We start from the raw sequence: 18,554 nt of genomic DNA, 5'->3' as shown, positions 1-18,554 counted from the left end.
GAAGAATGAATAAGTCGGGTGGGAGGGTCTTTGATTATGCTGCCCGCTTTACCAAGGCAGCAGGAGGTGTAGATGGAATCACTGGTTGGGATGTGGGTTCATATGAGGACTGGGCCGTGTTCACGACTCTGTAGTTTCCTCCGGACTTGGGCCAAGCAGTTGCCATACCAGGCTGTGATGCAGCCAGATAGGATGCTTTCTATGGTACATCTGTAAAAATTGGTAAGAGTCAATGATGACGTGCCGAATTACCTTAGTTTCCTGATGACGTATAGGCGCTGTTGTGCTTTCTTGGTCGTAACGTCGACATGGGTAGATCAGGACAGATTTTTGGTGATATGCACACCTAGGAATTTTAAGCTGTCAACCATCTCCGCCACGGCCTCATTGATGCAGACAGTGGTGTGTACAGTACTTTGCTTTCTGAAGTCAATGACCAGCTCTTTAGTTTTGCTGACATTGAGGGAGAGATTGTAGTCGTTACACCACTCCACTAGGTTACCTATCGCCCATTCCGACTCATTGTTGTTCGAGATCTGACCCACTACAGTCATGTCGTAAGCAAACTTGTAGATGGAGTTGGAGCCACATTTTGCCATGCAGTCGTGTGTATAGGGAGTAGAGTAGGGAGCTAAGGACGCAGCCTTGCGGGGCCCCGGTATTGAGGACTAGCGTGGCGGAGGTGTTGTTGTTTATTCTTACTGATTGTGGTCTATGGTTCAGGAAGTCGAAGATCCAGTTGCAGAGTGAGGACCTAAGTCCTAGGTTTTGGAGCTTTGATATGAGCTTGGCTGGGATTATGGTGTTGAAGGCGGAGCTGTAGTCAATAAATAGGAGTCTAATGTAGGAGTCCTTGTTGTCGAGATGCTCCAGGGATGAGTGTAGGGCAGAGAGATGGCGTCTGCTATGGATCTGTTGCGGCAGTATCCAAATTGAAGTGGATCTAGGTATTCTGGGAATATGAAGTTGATGTGCCTCATGACCAACCTCTCCATGCACTTCATCGAGACTGATGTCAAAGCTACAGGACATTAGTCATTGAGGCACCTTGCCTGGCTCTTCTCTGGCACCGGTATGATGGTGGTCTTCTTGAAGCAGGTGGGGACCTCGGAACGGAGTAGGGAGACGTTAAAGATGTCCGCGAATACATTTGCTAGCTAGTCCATGCAGGATCTGAGTGTGAGAACAGGGATCCCATCCAGACCTGTCACCTTCCAAGGATTCACTTTCAAGAAAGCCGATCTGACTTTAGAAGCTGTGACAAAGGGTATTGGTGTGTCCGGGGCTGCTGGGGCAGTTGACAGCGGCTTGATGGTTTCCTGCTCGGACCGAGCATAGACTGCATTGAGTTGATCGGGGAGGGGCAAATGCCAGAGATTCTGCTCGGCTTCGCTTTATAGCCCGTTATGTTGTTTAAGCCTTGCCACAATCGCTGAGAGACTGTAACGCTACTCTATGACTCCAGCTTGGTCTGATATTGTCTCTTGGCATCCCTGATGACTTTTCGGAGGTCGTATCTGGATTTCTTGTATATGTCAGGGTTGCCTGATTTGAACGCCTCAGACCTGGCCTTCAGTAGGGAGTCAATCTCCCGATTAAGCCATGGTTTCCGGCTTGGGGAATGTACGTTCTACTTCCTTTGACACGCAATCGTCTACACATTTGCTGATAAAGTCTGTGATGGTGGTGGCATGCTCATTGAGGTTGGACGCGGAGTTCTTAAATATGGACCAGTCTACTGACTCCAAGCAGTCAAATAGGAGCTTTTCTGTTGCCTCAGACCAGCACTGCATGACCTGCTTAACCGGATTCTCCCGCTAAATTTCTGCTTGTATGCCGGGAGAAGGAGCACCGTCTTATGGTCCAATTTTCTGAAGTGCAGTCGGGGGATGGATCAGGAGGTGCCCTTGATTTTTGTGTAGCAATTGTCGAGAGTGTTGTCACCCCTGATGGTATAGGAGATGTGTTGGTAGAATTTTGGCAGTCTACTCTTGTGGTTGGCCTTGTTGAAGTCCCCAGCCATGAAGAACAAGGCCTCCGGATGTTCTGTTTCGTAGTTGTTTCTAACTGTGTACAATTTGTCCTGCGCCTTCTTCACTTCTGCCTGGGATGGGATGTAGACCTCTATAATGGCTGAAGTGAACTCACATGGAAGGTAGTACAGGCAGCACGTAACGGTCAGGTATTCCAGGTATTGGGAGCAATAGGTCGCTAGGGTCGCCACATCCGAGCACCAGGGGGAGTTGATGAGGAGGCACACCCCTCCACCCTTTGCTTTGCCTGATAACCCCATTCCCAATTATATATTCCATCAATTTCCCCATCACAGATGATAGGCTAACCTGTCTGTAATTCCCTGGTTTCCCCTTTCACCCTTCTTAAAAAGTGGAGTGACATGTGCAATTTTAAAATCCAGAGGGACTACACCCAAATCTTGGGAACTCTGAAAGATTATAGTTAGGGCATCTGCAACATGCTCCCCCAATTCTCTTAACAACCCCGGATGGAAGAGCTGAAAGTGTTGATTGGTCAGATTGAGGAGATTTCTAATTACGAACCCAATCTAGCCCAGGGTTTCAAACAACACATATTACATGGCAAGAACACTGAACCTAATAGATTCCCTGTGTTAGTACAATATTCTCTCACCATTACAAGATCTTGTATACATGTGATAATGTATGCATTAAATGACAAGCCTATTTTGAACTTCAGACTGCTGCCATACCAATTTGTTTGATCATTCTGGACTCTTGATATCATGGGCATCAGCCAAAGATTCTACCAATCTCTTATGGTTGATTCTGTCATGTTATTTTGATGTGGCAGAATTATATAGAGCAATGGAAATAACCATTAAATCTAAGTTAAGAATTCAGATATTGTAATTTCTGTATATTCTAATGTTTGCTATGTACTTTATATCCTGCTGAAAACTGCTGACAAAATACATAAAATAAAAACTAGGAATAATGTTAGGCCTAGATCCTTCATCACGTTCAGCTGGATATTACACAATTTTTCAGCTGCTGTATCCTGGTTAGACCACAGATACTAATTCCTATCCATGAGATTGGAAATGAGGAATAAATTCTAACTGCAATCATCAGAAAAAACTAAGAGAGATTCAAAGTTTAATTTTGTTGGTTTATTAATTGAGAATATAATTAACAAAGCAGACCACTTCAGATGATGAATATATTCCTGTGCATTGTGATTGGAGGATAAATATTGATCAAGCAAGGGCAAAGCTTAAAATAACTTTCTTTGAAATAGGTTAGACTGGTATATGGAACTGAACTAAATATTGTAGTTAATGATTTCTCGGTACTTAGAAACAACATTGACACAGCCAGTTTTCTGTCAACCTAAAAGCTGACAATATTGGCAGAATCAGGTCACCATAAATTTACACAAGCATAATCCCTGAAGTCTCCTCTTTACATTTATGCCAGTAATCTTTTAGTAGCTCACCATAGGATTTCATAAATGTGACTTATTTATCATTTTGCAGTCTTTCATTATGAACCAGCCATTATATCAGAAACAGACATGTTTACCTTAATTCCTCAATCTGTGAAATCCATTTCAAGTACCAAAGATGTCTCTCAATCTCCTCAATCTGACCAATCGACACTTTCAGCTCTTCCATCCATGGCTGGGCTGTTTCAAGATGACTGCTGATGGATTTAGACAAGGTTGCATTTTTCTCAAGTAAGTCACTCAGTAACCTTTTGGAGTTTTCAGCATTCTTGAATGCATTTTCAATTTTCTTCGGTACTTCAGATGAGACAGTAAGGACCTATATTAATTTCAACACAAAAGTTTAAATAAGGTTCATAATTAGAAAAGATTGTAATACTGTACTGTGTTTATTTCAAATGCACATGATCACCAATTCTTTTAGTTTCAGGCTAAGATTGGGGTGGGATTTTCTCAAAGGTTCATAAAACACATGAAAAAATTCCACAAAGGTTTTTTAAAATAAATTTAGAGTACCCAATTTTTTTTTCCAATTAAGGGGCAATTTATAGTGGCCAATCCACCTACCCTGCACATCTTTGGGTCGTGGGGCGAAACCTACGCAAACACGGGGAGAATGTGCAAACTTCACACGGACAGTGACCCAGAGCCGGGATGAAACCTGGGACCTAAGCACCGTGAGGCAGCAGGGCTAACCCACTGCACCACCGTGCTGCCCTACACAAAGGGGTTTTAACTGTCTGAGACAAAACTACACACCATAAGGATCGTTCCTTAAATAGTAAGATTCAGAAATTAAATTGCAAAAGTTCTGCATACCATTCCATCATCATGCATTTTAAAATTAATTGAATATTTTTATTTAAAATCTTCAAAATTTGGTATTTCAAATTCTTATCTGTGTTAACGCCTTGTCTAGAAAGGTTCAAGACTACCCAGCATTCATTTGAAACTTAAAATAAAATTGGAAATTCCAGTTGTTTTTCCTTTGTCCAGGAGGAATAACACTCAAGAGCTCGAATACCACATTGGAAAATACATTTTAGATGATAAGCAGCTGTCTGGCAAAATCCCCATTCCCTCTGGGGAAAGGAGCCCCAAAAGGGTGGGACAAATAGGGTCACACGCAGGGCACAAGATTCTCACAGGGTGGCAAAAATGTAAGAGCAGCCAGGCTTCTCTTGTTTACCAGAGTAGCTGATTTCAAAGTATCAGTTCTAAAGGATACCATAGGATGACCTGAAAAGGTAAAGAGAAACTGGTTTTCAATATAACTGTACATCATGTTACATTGAATCCTCAGTAACAAGATAAACATTTGTATTACAAGTTCTGTAGACTAGGCCTAAAGACCTAGGGGTGGATTATCCTTTTAGGAAACTATGTTCTCCAGCCGGAGGAGAATTGCAGACAATTTACGTTCCCCCGGGGGCGCAAATCAGGAAGCAATTCCGTATCCCTTGCCATGCAAATATATGCGTGGCAAGGAATACAAGGATTCCCACTATCGGGCCTCCATTTCGAGAGGACAGCCAAATAGCAAAGTCCATGGCTGACAACCCATTACCCCACCCCCGCACCAAAGTGGCCCCCACCCTCAGATTGCCTGGCTGCCCCCCTTCCCCCATGTACGGGGGTGACCCGACCACCTAACTAGGGAGATTCCCCCCACCACGGGGAACCCCTAACCAGAGGGACACCCCACAGTGACCACCCCCCCTAAACAGGGGCACTGCTCACAGGGACCCCCATAACTAGAGGAACTCCACACAGGGACCCTCCCCTAACCACCCTAACCAGAGGGTCTCCCCACTGGGAGCCCCACCGAACCAGAGGAACTCCCTACATGGACCCGCTAACCAGAGGAACTCCCCACGTGGACCCCCCCTAACCAGAGCGACTCCCCACAGCGACCCCCCCAACCAGAGGAACTCCCCAAAGCGACCCCCTAACTGAACGATTACCCCCACAGGGACCCCCTAACAGAAGGACACCCCCCCCCCCCCACACACACACACACACACACACAAGGACCCCCTAACTGAAGGAAACCCCCCACCACAGACTCCCTAACTAGAGGAATCAAACAGATCAAAGAGAAGTGCATTCCAATCACTTGTGTGTGATTGCAATACACTAACCATTCTTTGATGTGGTTGATGTTTGTAAACATTGGGGTTTCAGTACTCCTCCATGAAGGGATATGAATGAATCAAGGCTGCAGGTGGTTTTTGGAAGCTGTCAGTCACAGCCCACTACTTGAGAGGAACAAATGGCTTGCAGCTGATGGATCTGTGGGGTTGAAACACAGGGCACAGCTGTTCTCCTTGGAATGTACACATGGAGCCTCCAGGCAAGTGTTACAACTATAATTGTTTCCCCGCCCCTGTCTGGGATGCTCGCCAGCTTCCAGATAGGGTTCTTGTTTCTCTGGGGGGAGGAATCCCTCTTGTCAGGGATCCTGGTTGGACTTTGCAGGCAACTCCCCTAAGGGAATACCCCTTTGGCTCACTGCAAAGACCACCATATCAGGGCCACGCTGGTAAATACCAGAGGTGATCCGCGCCCATGGGATTTCTGGCCCAAGAGACCGGAGAATCACAGAGGGCCCGAGATTCTAGGGCCGGGCCCAGGAATTGCATTCATTTACATCCTACTGCTAGCGCGTGGTGGTGAACATGGATCCCAGCACCAGCAGGGGGCTGAAGCATCGCATGGGCGCTCATCCCAACAATATATCCCGACAAATATCCTTCTACTAATCATGCTTCCACCACCAAAATAATTAAAATATGCTATGCGCCAAATTACAACAGACTTTTATTAGCATTTAATATATCAGCAACTTTCTGGATAACGTACATATCCAATAAGCAGACTTATTGTTATTCATTCACAGTGTAGTTGTTTAAATTAGACAGTGGCAACTCAAGAGCCAATTTAAAATCCCACTTTGTCAAGTTTCAAACCAAATTTAACAAATCTGATCAACTGTGACTTTACAACAAGAAAAATTACTTTAAAATTTCAAATGACCTATAAAAGTGACATACTGTTGTAATTACTCAATTGGTTCACTTCATATCAACGGAGACTCACTCTACTTTAGCTGTGTTGTCCAATAGAATTTTGATGCTCGACATACTAGTGTCAATCAGGTCACCATATTTGACATACATGATACAAAATATATACAATATTAATTAAACAAATGCGCAAGCTTTTGAACATAGGTTTGAGGTTTTACAACATCAACAATCAAGATCGATACACTCACTGCCAGAACCAGGGGGAACAGCTTCAAAAGGATTTTCCAATCCAATTTTTGCACAAAAGAAGCTTGCCATATTCACACTCCAATCTATTAACTGAAATGTACTGTTTCTGACAGAGTTTTCCAGTTTATTAAAAAGAATAACTTCATGAGTAAACTTGTTTCTACTTTATTTCTACTGACAATTTAGGAGTTTGATGAGTTACTTTTCACAGTAATGTAATTGCAATGTAAGCCTACTTGTGACAATAAAGATTATTATAAAAAAGGAAGAGGAATCAACCAATCTCTACCTATAGAGGTCTGCGTTCAGACACTTGCCTTAATAGGTCTGTTCTCACTGGAACGGTGGAGGTTGCGAGGCGACCTGATGTAGGTCTACAAGATTATGAGTAGCATGGTCAGAGTGGATAGTCAGATGCTCTTTCCTAAGGTATGAGAGTCAAGTACTAGGGGACATAGGTTTACAGTGCGTGGGGAAAAGTTTAGAACAGGTGCGCAAGGCAAGTTTTTTGACACAGAGGGTGGTAAATATATGGAACACGCTGCCTGGGGAGATGGTGGGAGCAGGTACAATAGCAGCATTTAAGGCACACCTGGACAAATATATGAATACAGTGGGAAAGGAAGGAAACGGACTCCATAAGTGCAGACGGTTTTAGTTTAGGCAGGTACCATGGTCAGCGCAGGCTTGGAGGGCCAAAGGGCCTGTTCCTGTACTGTATTGTTCTTTGTTCTTACTTCACTTTTCACCTGCCACTGCTTTTCTTTTAAATTTAGAGTACGCAATTATTTTTTTCTCCAATTAAGGGACAATTTAGCACGTCCAATCCACCTAACCTGCACACCTTTGGGTTGTGAGGGTGAAACCCACGCAGACATGGGAAGAATGTGCAAACTCCACACGGACAGTGACCCAGGGCCGGGATTCGAACCCGGATCCTCAGCGCCGTAGGCAGCCATGCTAACCACTGTGCCACGTGCTGCCCCTTTTATCTGCCAATTCTGAATATAGTAACCAGACATTTAATGGATTTTTAACTCAGGCTAATCTTTTGTAACCTTAATTTTTATGTCAATACAGCCCTATTACTTTCAATTTCTCACATCAACAAATCTATGATGAAGGTTGAACGTTTGAAGGTTTGGATGTTGCTGCACCACCCCAACTTGCCAAAATTGCACACTTCAACCCTCAGTGGCAGCAATGCTCTGTCACTCACACACCTCAACTGTTTTGCGAAAATTACCAGCCAAACTAAGTTCTTCAGTTAGCACTCTAGTGTTCTTAAATTCCCCCTCAAACATTTTGAAAGCAATCAGACACCTGTCCTTCCAAAGGCAAGCCCTGCTTTCACAGCACTTCAAAGTGCAGTGCCACCGATCCCTGAGGAAAACAAAGATTTGGACTATTTTTCTTATTTCATTGAGCAAATGGCCCAGAAACAAGACAACTGAACACATTATGATAAATATAGTTGCGGTCTGACCAACGTAACTCGTGTCTAACAGCAACCTGGTTTGATTCTTCCTCACAACCAGAAATGCAGGACAAATAGTAAGTGACACCTACACTCGTACCCACCACTGCAACTTTAACACAACTCTGTATTGTGTGGGTCTAAAAAAATTAACTATATCAATTGAGTGTATTGAACAACAGCTTACAAAACTCCAGTCCTAAACTACTTGACTGATACTAAGCCTTCTGAACTAACTACTTAACTTGGTTTTAATGCATCTGATGATGTATTTTGGTTAACTGGGCAGGCACAAATGTGTCACCACATTTTGCCAATAAATTAAAAACACAATAGCATTTTTCATTGAGCTGCACTCACATTTTCATTAGGGTCAAGCAACAACCGCAATAGCCTGGCAGAAAATATAAAAAGCGATAGATTGTTTTAGAATTCCAAATAGAAGATGGAACATACAATGCAGAAGGAGGCCATTGGGCCATCGAGTCTGCACCAACCCACTTAAGCCCTCACTTCCACCCTATCCCCGTAACCCAATAACCCCATCTAACCTTTTTGGACTATAAGGGCAATTTAGAATGACCAATCCACCTAACCTGCATTGTTTTGGACTGCGGGAGGAAATCGGAGCACCCAGAGGAAACCCACGCAGACACGGGGAGAACGTGCAGGCACCACACAGATAATGACCCAGCAGGAAATCAAACCTGGGACCCTGGTGCTGTGAAGCCACAGTACTAGCCACTTGTGCTCCCGTCTGCCCTTGTGTCGTTATTCACCATAACTTGGATTAACAGCACATTAACATCCCAATGACTCACTCCAGGACCCCATAAATACGCATATTTATGTGCAACCAGTCGGATAAAGCAACACGAGCGTCCACTGACGGTGAATAATACAAAATCTGCACACTTGCTTTGAACAGTAAGAAGTCTTACAACACCAGGTTAAAGTCCCAACAGATTTGTTTCGAATAACCAGCTTTCGGAGGGCAACTCAGGTGAGGAAGGAGCTGCGCTCCGACAGCTAGTGATTCAAAACAAACCTGTTGAGGCTTTAACCTGATGTTGCAAGACGTCTTACTGTGCCCACCCCAGTCCAAAGCCGGCATCTCCACATCATTGCTTTGAACAGAAAGTCAATCACTTGTTGCCTTTTGACCAGGCGACACAAACAGTTCTGGTTGCCACATTATAGGAAGGATGTGGAAGCATTGGAAAGGGTGCATAGGAGATTTACCAGGATGTTGCCTGGTTATGGAGGGAAGATCTTATGAGGAAAGGCTGAGGGACTTGAGGCTGTTTTCATTAGTGAGAAGAAGGTTAAGAATTGATTTAATAGAGGCATACAAGATGATCAGAGGATTAGCTAGGGTGGACAGTGAGAGGGTGGATAGTGAGAGTCTTTTTCCTCGGATGGTGATGGCTAGCACGAGGGGAGAGAACTTTAAATTGAGGGGAGATAGCTTTAAATTGAGGGGAGAGATATATAGGACAGATATCAGACATAGGTTCTTTACACAGAGTAGCAAGGGTGTGGAATGCCCTGCCTGCAACAGTAGTGGACTCGCCAACATTAAGGGCATTTAAATGGTCATTGGATAAACATATGGATGATAACAGAATAGTGTAGATCAGTGCATCTCAAACTATCTGATGTGGCGTACCAGCAGTTTTTTTTTCAATGTGCCAGGGACCGGTGAGCCAATCCAGGATTACGGTCTCTTTCTTTTCTGGAAACACTCCAAGTACCGGCAGACGATGGCTCGCATACCGGCACCGGTACACGTACCACACTTTGAGAAGCACTGGTGTAGATGAACTTTAGAGGGGTTTCACAGGTCCCTGCAACATCTGTACTCTGCTGTAATGTAATAACCTGCTAAATTTCTACGGGATTCAGTCTTGAGTTGGTGCAATTGCCCCTCATATAAAGCTGCCGTTGCATACGGTTTCCACACACGTCTCGATTATAGGGCACTAAGACTGAGAACATTTCACAAAACGAACATTTCATGAGTAAACACCTTTCCGATTCCCGACTAGCCTTATTTCTGACCGCAGCTTAGATGAGTTTGACTCAAGGCTGCTGTGGTTTATTCACGGTGTTCGTGGCTTTTATTTTGCTGGGACATGCTTTGGGGAGGAGAGACCAGACTGGAGGCCCGGGTGCCGTACCTGCTCCTCCAGGTTTCTCTTGTACAGTGCCAGCTCCTCCGTTATTTGGGGGAGCTTCTTTAAGGATTTCGGGTCGCTCCCGAACTCCTTCTCCACGAACTCCGCCACATAGTGCGTTATCTCGCAGCAACTCCCCGCATCTTCCGCCTCCGCCGCCATTACAACGGCTGGCACGTCAGCACATCCGGGCGGCCCCGCGGTCGCCATGGAGACCGTCCGCGGACTGATCCCAGCGACTAGGCCTCATCCATGCAACCAGCGGGGAAACTGAGGACGGAGCATGCTGGAAACACTCTGACCGCACCAGTCAGTGCAGGGAGAGTAATGCTGAATGCCCACCCAACCGTACGACAGACCCAGCAAAGGTGGAGGCTTCGTTTTCCAACGGTAGCACAAGTGGTTAGCAATGTTGCTTCACAGCGCCAGGTTCGATTCCTGGCTGGGCCACTGTGCAGAGTCTGCACATTCTCCCTGTGTCTGCGTGGGTTTCCTCCCACAGTCCAAAGACGTGCAGTTAGGTAGATTGGCCAATTCTTGACTTGGGTCACTGTCTGTGCAGAGCCTGCATGTTCTCCCCGTGTCGGCGTGGGTTTCCTCCGGGTGCTCCAGTTTCATCCCAAAAGTTCCGGAAGCTGTGCTTGTTAGGTGAATTGGACATTCTCCCTCCGTGTATCCGAACAGGCGCTGTAGTGTGGCAACTAATTCATTGCAGTGTAAGCCTACTTGTGACATTAAGAAAGATTGTTAGCAGTGGGTAGCACTGTTGCTTCACAGCTCCAGTGTCCCAGGTTTGATTCCCAGCTTGGGTCACTGACTATATGGAGTCTGCATGTTCTCCCCGTGACTGCATGGGTTTCCTCCGTGTGCTCCGGTTTCCTTCTGCAAGTCCCGAAAATCGTGCTATTATTATTATAATTATATATAATTATAAATTATTATTGTATAGGAGGCTCAAATGGCCTACTCCTAATTTGTAGTCTATGGGTGGGATTCTCCAGTTCCGCGGCAGAGTGTCCACGCCGTCGCGTTTCACGACGGTGTGAACGGACCACTCCCAGACTAATTCTGGCCCCGACAGGGGGCCAGCACGGCGCTGGAGCGGTTCGCGCCACTCCAGCTGCAGATCCCGGTGCGAATTGTGCCGCGCAATCTGCGCATGCGTAGTTGCTCCAGCGCCAACGAGGACATGTGCAGGTGCACTGGCGCCAATGCGCGCATGCGCAGTGGCCACCTTCAACACGCCGGCCCCGACACAACATTGCGCAGACTACAGGGGCCAGCGTGTAGGAAAGGAGGCCCCCAGCCACAGAGGCCGGCCCGCCGATCCGTGGGCCCCGATCGCGGGCCGGGCCACATCAGAAGCTCTCCCCCCCCCCCCCCCCCCCCCCCCGGGGTCGGACCCCCCCTCTTCCCCCCAAAGGCCGCCACCCAACCCTTACACGCCGAGGTCCCGCCGGCCCAGAGCAGGTTAGAACGGCACCAGCGGTACTCAGCTCTTTTACGGCCGCTCGGCCCATACAGGCTGGCCACGTAGAGCGACCGGCGCTACGCCAACTATGCCGGCGCCAATGGCACGGGGTCGGAGAATCCCACCCTATGTATTGTGTTAACCCCTTAAACCAAACTGTAGCACATTCAGGAGGGAGTTTCTCTTGGAGTCTTCAACATTGCTCCAGACCTCCTGATGTCTCATGGCATAAGGTCAAACATAGCCAAGGTAACCTGCTGATCATCACTCTCTCGCAGCTGATGAATCATTACTGCCCTGTATGGTTCAGCACTTGGGAGGCATTGAGTGAAGCAAGAGCACAGATTAATGTACTCTGATTGAGGGACTTAAATGTCCACCAGTCATAGTGGCTCAGTAGTACCACCATTGACAGTTCTGAAGGGCATAGCTACCGGACTGCACCTGCAGCTGGTGCTGAGAGAACCAACACGAAGGGATAGTATACTCAACCTTATCCTCATCAATCTACCTGTTGCAGATACATCTGTCCAAAAGAATATTGATAGGAATGACCAATGCACAGGACCTTTTGGAGGCAAAGCCTCATCTTCACATTGAGGACATACTTCATTGTATGTGTGCATAACCATTGCTAAATGCAATAGTATCTGAACAAATCTAGCTGTTGTGTTTGGTCTTCTGTACTTTGCAAAGGAATCCACCAAACACCTTGACTTATCCAAATCAGGATCTTTATTGAATCTTGTGTGGTAAAATAGCAATCTGTTACAGGACAGGTTATCACAGAGTCTCCGTATTACTCCCCTGGAACCACACCTAGCATCGACCATTGTCTATCTTACTACCATCTGCAACCATCTCTGTGGCTGGATGTGAATCTGGCTGAATGTGCCTCCGCTTATATGGGAGTTGCTGGTCACCTGACCACGGTCTTGATACTGCATGGTGTGTCTGCTTGCCACCTGCTGGTTGGAGTTTGCACACCATCTATCTATGATATTGCCGATAGGCATATCACCACACTAGCAACTCAAAAGTGGGATTCCATGAGCTATGAGTCTATGGGCTATCAGCAATTGAAGAAATTGTATTCCAGCATAATCTATAACTCCATAGCCCACATAGTCTCTCACTCTAGCATTACAATCAGGCCAGGTATGTGCATACCAGGAATATTTTACAATACAGAAATATATGCATGCTATAGACAGAGCTAAGTGATCCTAGAACCAATAAATCTGATCAAAACTCTGCATTCTGCCACATCCAGTTGTCATATGAGAGTGCCTTTAAGAATTGGATGTTTAAGAAATGTACCTTTAAGAAATGAAGCTGATCATATTACTGAAGTGATGTCATGGGACGGGGAGGTGCTGAGCTCACTTCTGCTTTTTGGGAGTTTTAGTTTCAGTTTGAAGAAAGCTTGGTGTGGCTGTGAGCTGCATTGTTGGTGGTTATCTTTGAAGTAAGGGGTGTTAAGAGATCCAATGTTTATTTAAAAGGTTAATTTGAGTTCATGGAATAAACATTGTTTTGTTTTAAAAACCACGTGTCCATAATTGTAATACTACACCTGGGGAACAAGCCGTGTGCTTCAAAAGCAACAATCCATTAAAGGTGGGGGTTGGTTGAACTCCATGATACATTTTGGGGTTCTGAAAACACCTCTCGCATAACACAGTCATAAAAGATTGTAGACAGGTAAAAAAAACTAATTGGAGGAGGAGGGTCTATGAACATCCCTATCCTCAATGACGGGGAGTCCAGTAAAATACAAGGTGGAAGGGTTTCCGGACGTGCCAAATCGATGAACTGTCTCAACTTCCTCCTGAAGTCCCCACTATCGTAGAAGACAGTCTTCAGCTAATTCAATCCACTGCACGTGATATAAAGAAACAGCTGAGCGCATTGGATACAGAAAAGGCCATGTACCTCAACATCACTCTGGCTGTAGTGCTGAAGGCGTACTCCGGAAATAGCCATGTTTCTAGCTAAGCTGTACCTGTACAGCAAAAATGCTGGCATCTACCCAGCAAAATTGAAAATTGGTAAGGTGTGTCCTATCAATAAAAAGTGGGACAAATCCAATCTGGCCAATAACTATCCCATCAGTCTACTCTCAATCATCAGCATAGTGATGGAAGGTGTTGTCGACTGCGACCAAGCAGCACTGACTACTAATCTGCTGCCAGAACTCACTTTTGGTTTCACCAAGACCATTAACTCAAGAGTTTCCTTGTGGTCAGGCATTTTGAGATGCGCCTCAATGTTTTGTTCTACTGTGGTTCAAAATTTACAAAGGAAGCACGTAAATGCATTCTGGACATCTCGGCCAAATTTTTTTATACTTTTGACCTTTATTTTTGTCAAAGCTTTAATATTAGCTGACCTTCACCCTTTGTTTCTCCATCCTGAACCACATTTGATACAGCATGCTGAGCCTTTGTCGTCTTGGTCACAACACTACGAGCCTGAGCCTTGACCACAGCAGCATTTAGAGCTTTTTCAGCAGCTGCTACTTTCTGTTCCTTTCGGTCCTGCTTCGGCATCTGCAATGAGATTTACCTCAGCACAGTTTAGCTTGATTCTCTCGAGCCAGGTTCTCCCCATTAGGGTTGGATAGCTAAGTTTAATGACGAACAGGGACAAGTCTGTGGTCTGTCCATGTAAGCTGTACATTTACATTGATACGGCCCCTCAACAGCACTACTTCCTCAGTATAGGTTTTTAGGATTATCTTTGAGGGTCTGAAGGCAATATGCCGTAGTTTTGCTTGGTAAGCAGTTTCTGGTACCAATGAAACGGCTGCACCAGGGCAGCACGGTGGCACAGTAGTTAGCACTGCTGCCTATGGCGCTGAGGACCCGGGTTTGATCCTGGCCCGGGTCACTGTCTGCGTGGAGTTTGCACATTCTCCCCGTGTCTACGTGGGTTTGATCCCCACAACCCAAAGATGTGCAGGTCACACTAAATTGCCCCTTCATTGGAAAAAATAATTGGGTACTCTAAATTTATTTTTTTTAAACAGCTGCACCAGTGTCCACCTCCATTTTCACAAGGTTTCTGTCCAGTAAAGGAGTTACCCAGTAATGATTCATTACACCCAAAATGGCCAGTATGTTCAACGACAGTTCATCACCCAACTGTAATTCTGGTCCTTTTTTGCACTCTTTTTGTATCACGTGGATACTCTTTCCTCTATTCGATTTTTCATCTGATGTATTTAGTTCTTGCTTTTTATAATTCTTGTTTGAAACTTTTTGTTCCTTCCTCCAACAAGCACGTTTGATGTGCCCCACTTTTTTTCCAATTAAGTGGCAATTTAGTGTGGCCATTCCACCTAGCCTGCACATCTTTGGCTTGTGGGGGCGAAACCTACGTGAACATGGGGAGAATGTGCAAACTCCACACGGACAGTGACCCAGAGCCGGGATCGAACCTGGGACCTTGGCGCTGTGAGGCAGCAGCACTAACGACTGCGCCACCGTGCTGCCCCGTGCCGCTTTTTTTTAACCACAATTCCTGCATTTTGCATCTTTACTCCAGCAATCAGTTGCTGTGTGCCCAGGTTTTACACGTTGATGGCAATTTTTAAAAATATTTTTATTAGGGTTTTTCTTTTTATACAAAGCAAAGAATGAACGTGAACACCTACAGAAACTGTACACATCGGCTACCATTCACTATACACATCTGTTACAATTTCTGTTTTTCAGCAGGTGCCTAGTTTTGGCTAGATTTCCTGCTCCCAACTCCCCCCTTTCCTCCTGATCTCTCTCCCCTTCTTGTTGTCTGGTGTGCCTTCTTTGTTCGCCAGATCTTCCAACCTGGACCTGTTGGGGAGGCATGGTGCTACGTGTATTGTTACGAGTATTCTTGGCAATTTTGAACCGGTGAAAGGTGTTTGGGTTTCAGCCAATACCTTACGGATTTTAATGTTCAAACTTAATTGAAGGTTACGTTTATGGAACCTGAACCTCTGGGCAATGATCAAAGGTTGATGTAAGAAATGGTCCTGCAGTATCTCCCCATAAGTTATTATTTCACAGGGCAACGCGGTGGCGGTGGGTTAGCCCTGCTGTCTCACGCGCTGAGGTCCCAGGTTCGATCCCGGCTCTGGGTCACTGTCTGTGTGGAGTTTGCACATTCACCCTGTGTCTGCGTGGGTTTCACCCCCACAACCCAAAGATGTGAAGGGTAGGTGGATTGGACATGCTAAATTGCCCCTTAATTGGAAAAAATGAATTGGGTACTCTAAATTTATTTTGAAAATAGTTATTATTTCACCATAAGTTGTTGTGCACAGTGGGTGCACCTAGAAATCAAGGACTGTAGCAGTTCAAGAAGGCAACTCACCACCACCTTCTGAAGGGCAACTCAGGGTGGACAATAAATGCTGGCATAACCAGCGACACCCATATCCTGTAAATGAATGAATAAAGAGCTATATAATATATTGAATAATATTTAATTGTAAATAAATGACTTTCCTCCATCTCAATTAATTCACGGGCAGCATTTCATGCAGTCATACTTCAACACAAGAACTATTGAGATATTAGCCTCCATCTTACTTCAGAGCGAACTGACAAGGAAGATTCTGGGTATCAGAATTCAAGTTTTGAAGAAAAAAAGGGGGGCGGGGGGAAGGCCGAATGAAATTTTGGAAGATTATAATGGGAACTAAAATTTGATTTAAGCAAACTGTCGAAGTAGCAAAGAATTTAAATAGCAAGATACAAGAATTTAAAATGGGAATGTTATTTGGGAAAACAACTGCAGAGGGCAATAAAAGCCCATTAATTAGATGCACGTCTGGAGAGAAATTGGAAAGGTGGGTCTGATCCATTGAAAAGAGTCAGGCCTTTGGACGTTATTAAAAAATCATAGGTTGGGGCGGCATGGTGGTGCAGTGGTTAGCACCGCTGCCTCACGGCGCTGAGGACCCAGGTGTAATCCGGCCCCAGGTTACTGTCCATGTGGAGTTTGCACATTCTCCCAGTGTCTGTGTGGGTGTCACCCCCACAACCCAAAGATGTGCAGGGTAGGTGGATTGGCCATGCTAAATTGCCCCTTAATTATAAAAAGTGTACATTTGGACAGATTATTCAAATTAGGGAGAAAGCAGGAGACATGCATTTAAATCACAAATGCGCAGGATTTGGTTAGATGTCCGAAGGTTTCTTATCCCATAGGTTCATTGATCCTTAAAATACTTTGCCAGATTGTGAAATTGGTGTAGATTTACTGCAAACATTCAAAAGGAAATTGGGTAAATTCTTGGAGAAGCCTGATATCACCAAGTACCAAGCCATTAGGTGATAGACTTTAGTAGAGGGGTCAATAACCAGCGTACGTAGATTTGAGACATTGCAGGGGAAGGAGATTTGGAGGGGATTTGAGGAAAAACGTTTTCACCCAGAGGGTGGTGGGAATCTGGAACCTGCTGCCTGTAAAGGTGGTAGAGGCGGGAACCCTCACAGCACTCAAGAGCATTTCGATGAGCATTTGAAATGCCAGAGTGTACAAGGCTACAAGAGAAGTGCTGGAAAATGGGATTAGAATGGACAGGTGCCAGCACAGACGTGCTGGGGGAAAGGCCCCTTTCTCTGCTGTAAAACTCTTATGTTACCTCCCGAAATTCATTTTTGATCACCTTCAGGGTCTGGGTGGAATTTCCCAAATTTTCTTTCCCCTGAATTGGCCTAAGTTTATTTTTAAACTAGGTTTTAAAAAATCTGCTATTTTGGATCTGCCAAAAGATTGATTGCATGGCTTTTGGTGGATGGGAAATTTTTTTTAAAATGAAATGTTTTTATTATCTTTTTGCTATGTATGGAAGACACTATGAAGGGCATGTCATAAGGTAACAGATATAGTACATAACAATAGTCCAACCCTAATCTAATAATAATAATCGCTTTTTGTCACAAGTAGACTTCGAGGAAGTTACTGTGAAAAGCCCCTAGTCGCCACATTCCGGCGCCTGTTCGAGGAGGCAGGTTTGGGCAGGTACCAAACATATTTACAAGTTTCTATCTGCCCCCCCCCCATACAGATGGTCGGTATATATGCCGTTATTCTGCCTTGGACCCTGCTTCTGGGCTCTTCATTTGCAGCTATGTTTTCGACCTCTGCTGTCTGCCTTGTTTGTTTCCGCTCCTCTCTCCCTCCCCACTTCCCTTTCCTCTGTGACCCACCTGTGGAACTCCCCTCCTCCCTGCTCTTTTGGCTGTTGGCTGCAGACAGGTCCTGGTTGGTGAATGGCTTCCACATCTTGTGGAAGCCTCTTCCGATCCTCAGATGGCAAATTTGATTTTCTCCAGTTGGAGAGAGGTCAGACAGCCAGTCTGAAGCTTTGGGTGGTGTTGATTGCCAGCCGAGCAGGATGCTTCGGCGGGCGATTAGGAGGCAAAAGCTGGGGTGTCGACCCCCCTCCCAAAGGGTTCTGGCTGGTCTGAAACCCTGAAGACTGCCACTTTTGGACTTGGCTCCACTCTCATTTGTCCTCCCACCTCCAGGAAGAACCTGTTTATTCAGGTTCTGGTTAGGTGTCTATTTCGTTGTTAAATTTAGCTGACGCTAAGTTATTGGCAACGCTTTTTCAGTCCTGCCTTCCTTTGGTAATTTGGGAGGAGCAGACTGGTTTTGTTAATGACCAGCAG

At 45.3% G+C, this 18,554-nt stretch overlaps 1 protein-coding gene across 1 annotated transcript in view; it reads right to left on the bottom strand.

Moving 5' to 3' along the window:
* rint1 (RAD50 interactor 1) overlaps positions 1–10,612 on the bottom strand; it is a 62,269-nt gene extending 51,657 nt beyond the window's left edge. The window contains exons 1-2 of the mRNA XM_038811599.1: positions 10,419–10,612; positions 3,561–3,802 (exon numbers count right to left, since the gene is read on the bottom strand). Coding sequence (XP_038667527.1) covers positions 3,561–3,802; positions 10,419–10,577 — 401 coding nt within the window. The 5' untranslated portion in view covers positions 10,578–10,612. The remainder of the gene's footprint in view (positions 1–3,560; positions 3,803–10,418) is intronic.
* Positions 10,613–18,554: the final 7,942 nt, after the last annotated feature.

The sequence above is a fragment of the Scyliorhinus canicula genome, chromosome 11, assembly GCF_902713615.1.
Source record: "Scyliorhinus canicula chromosome 11, sScyCan1.1, whole genome shotgun sequence".
In the NCBI taxonomy this organism is placed as follows: domain Eukaryota; kingdom Metazoa; phylum Chordata; class Chondrichthyes; order Carcharhiniformes; family Scyliorhinidae; genus Scyliorhinus; species Scyliorhinus canicula.
This window is presented reverse-complemented; position numbering and strand designations above follow the sequence as displayed.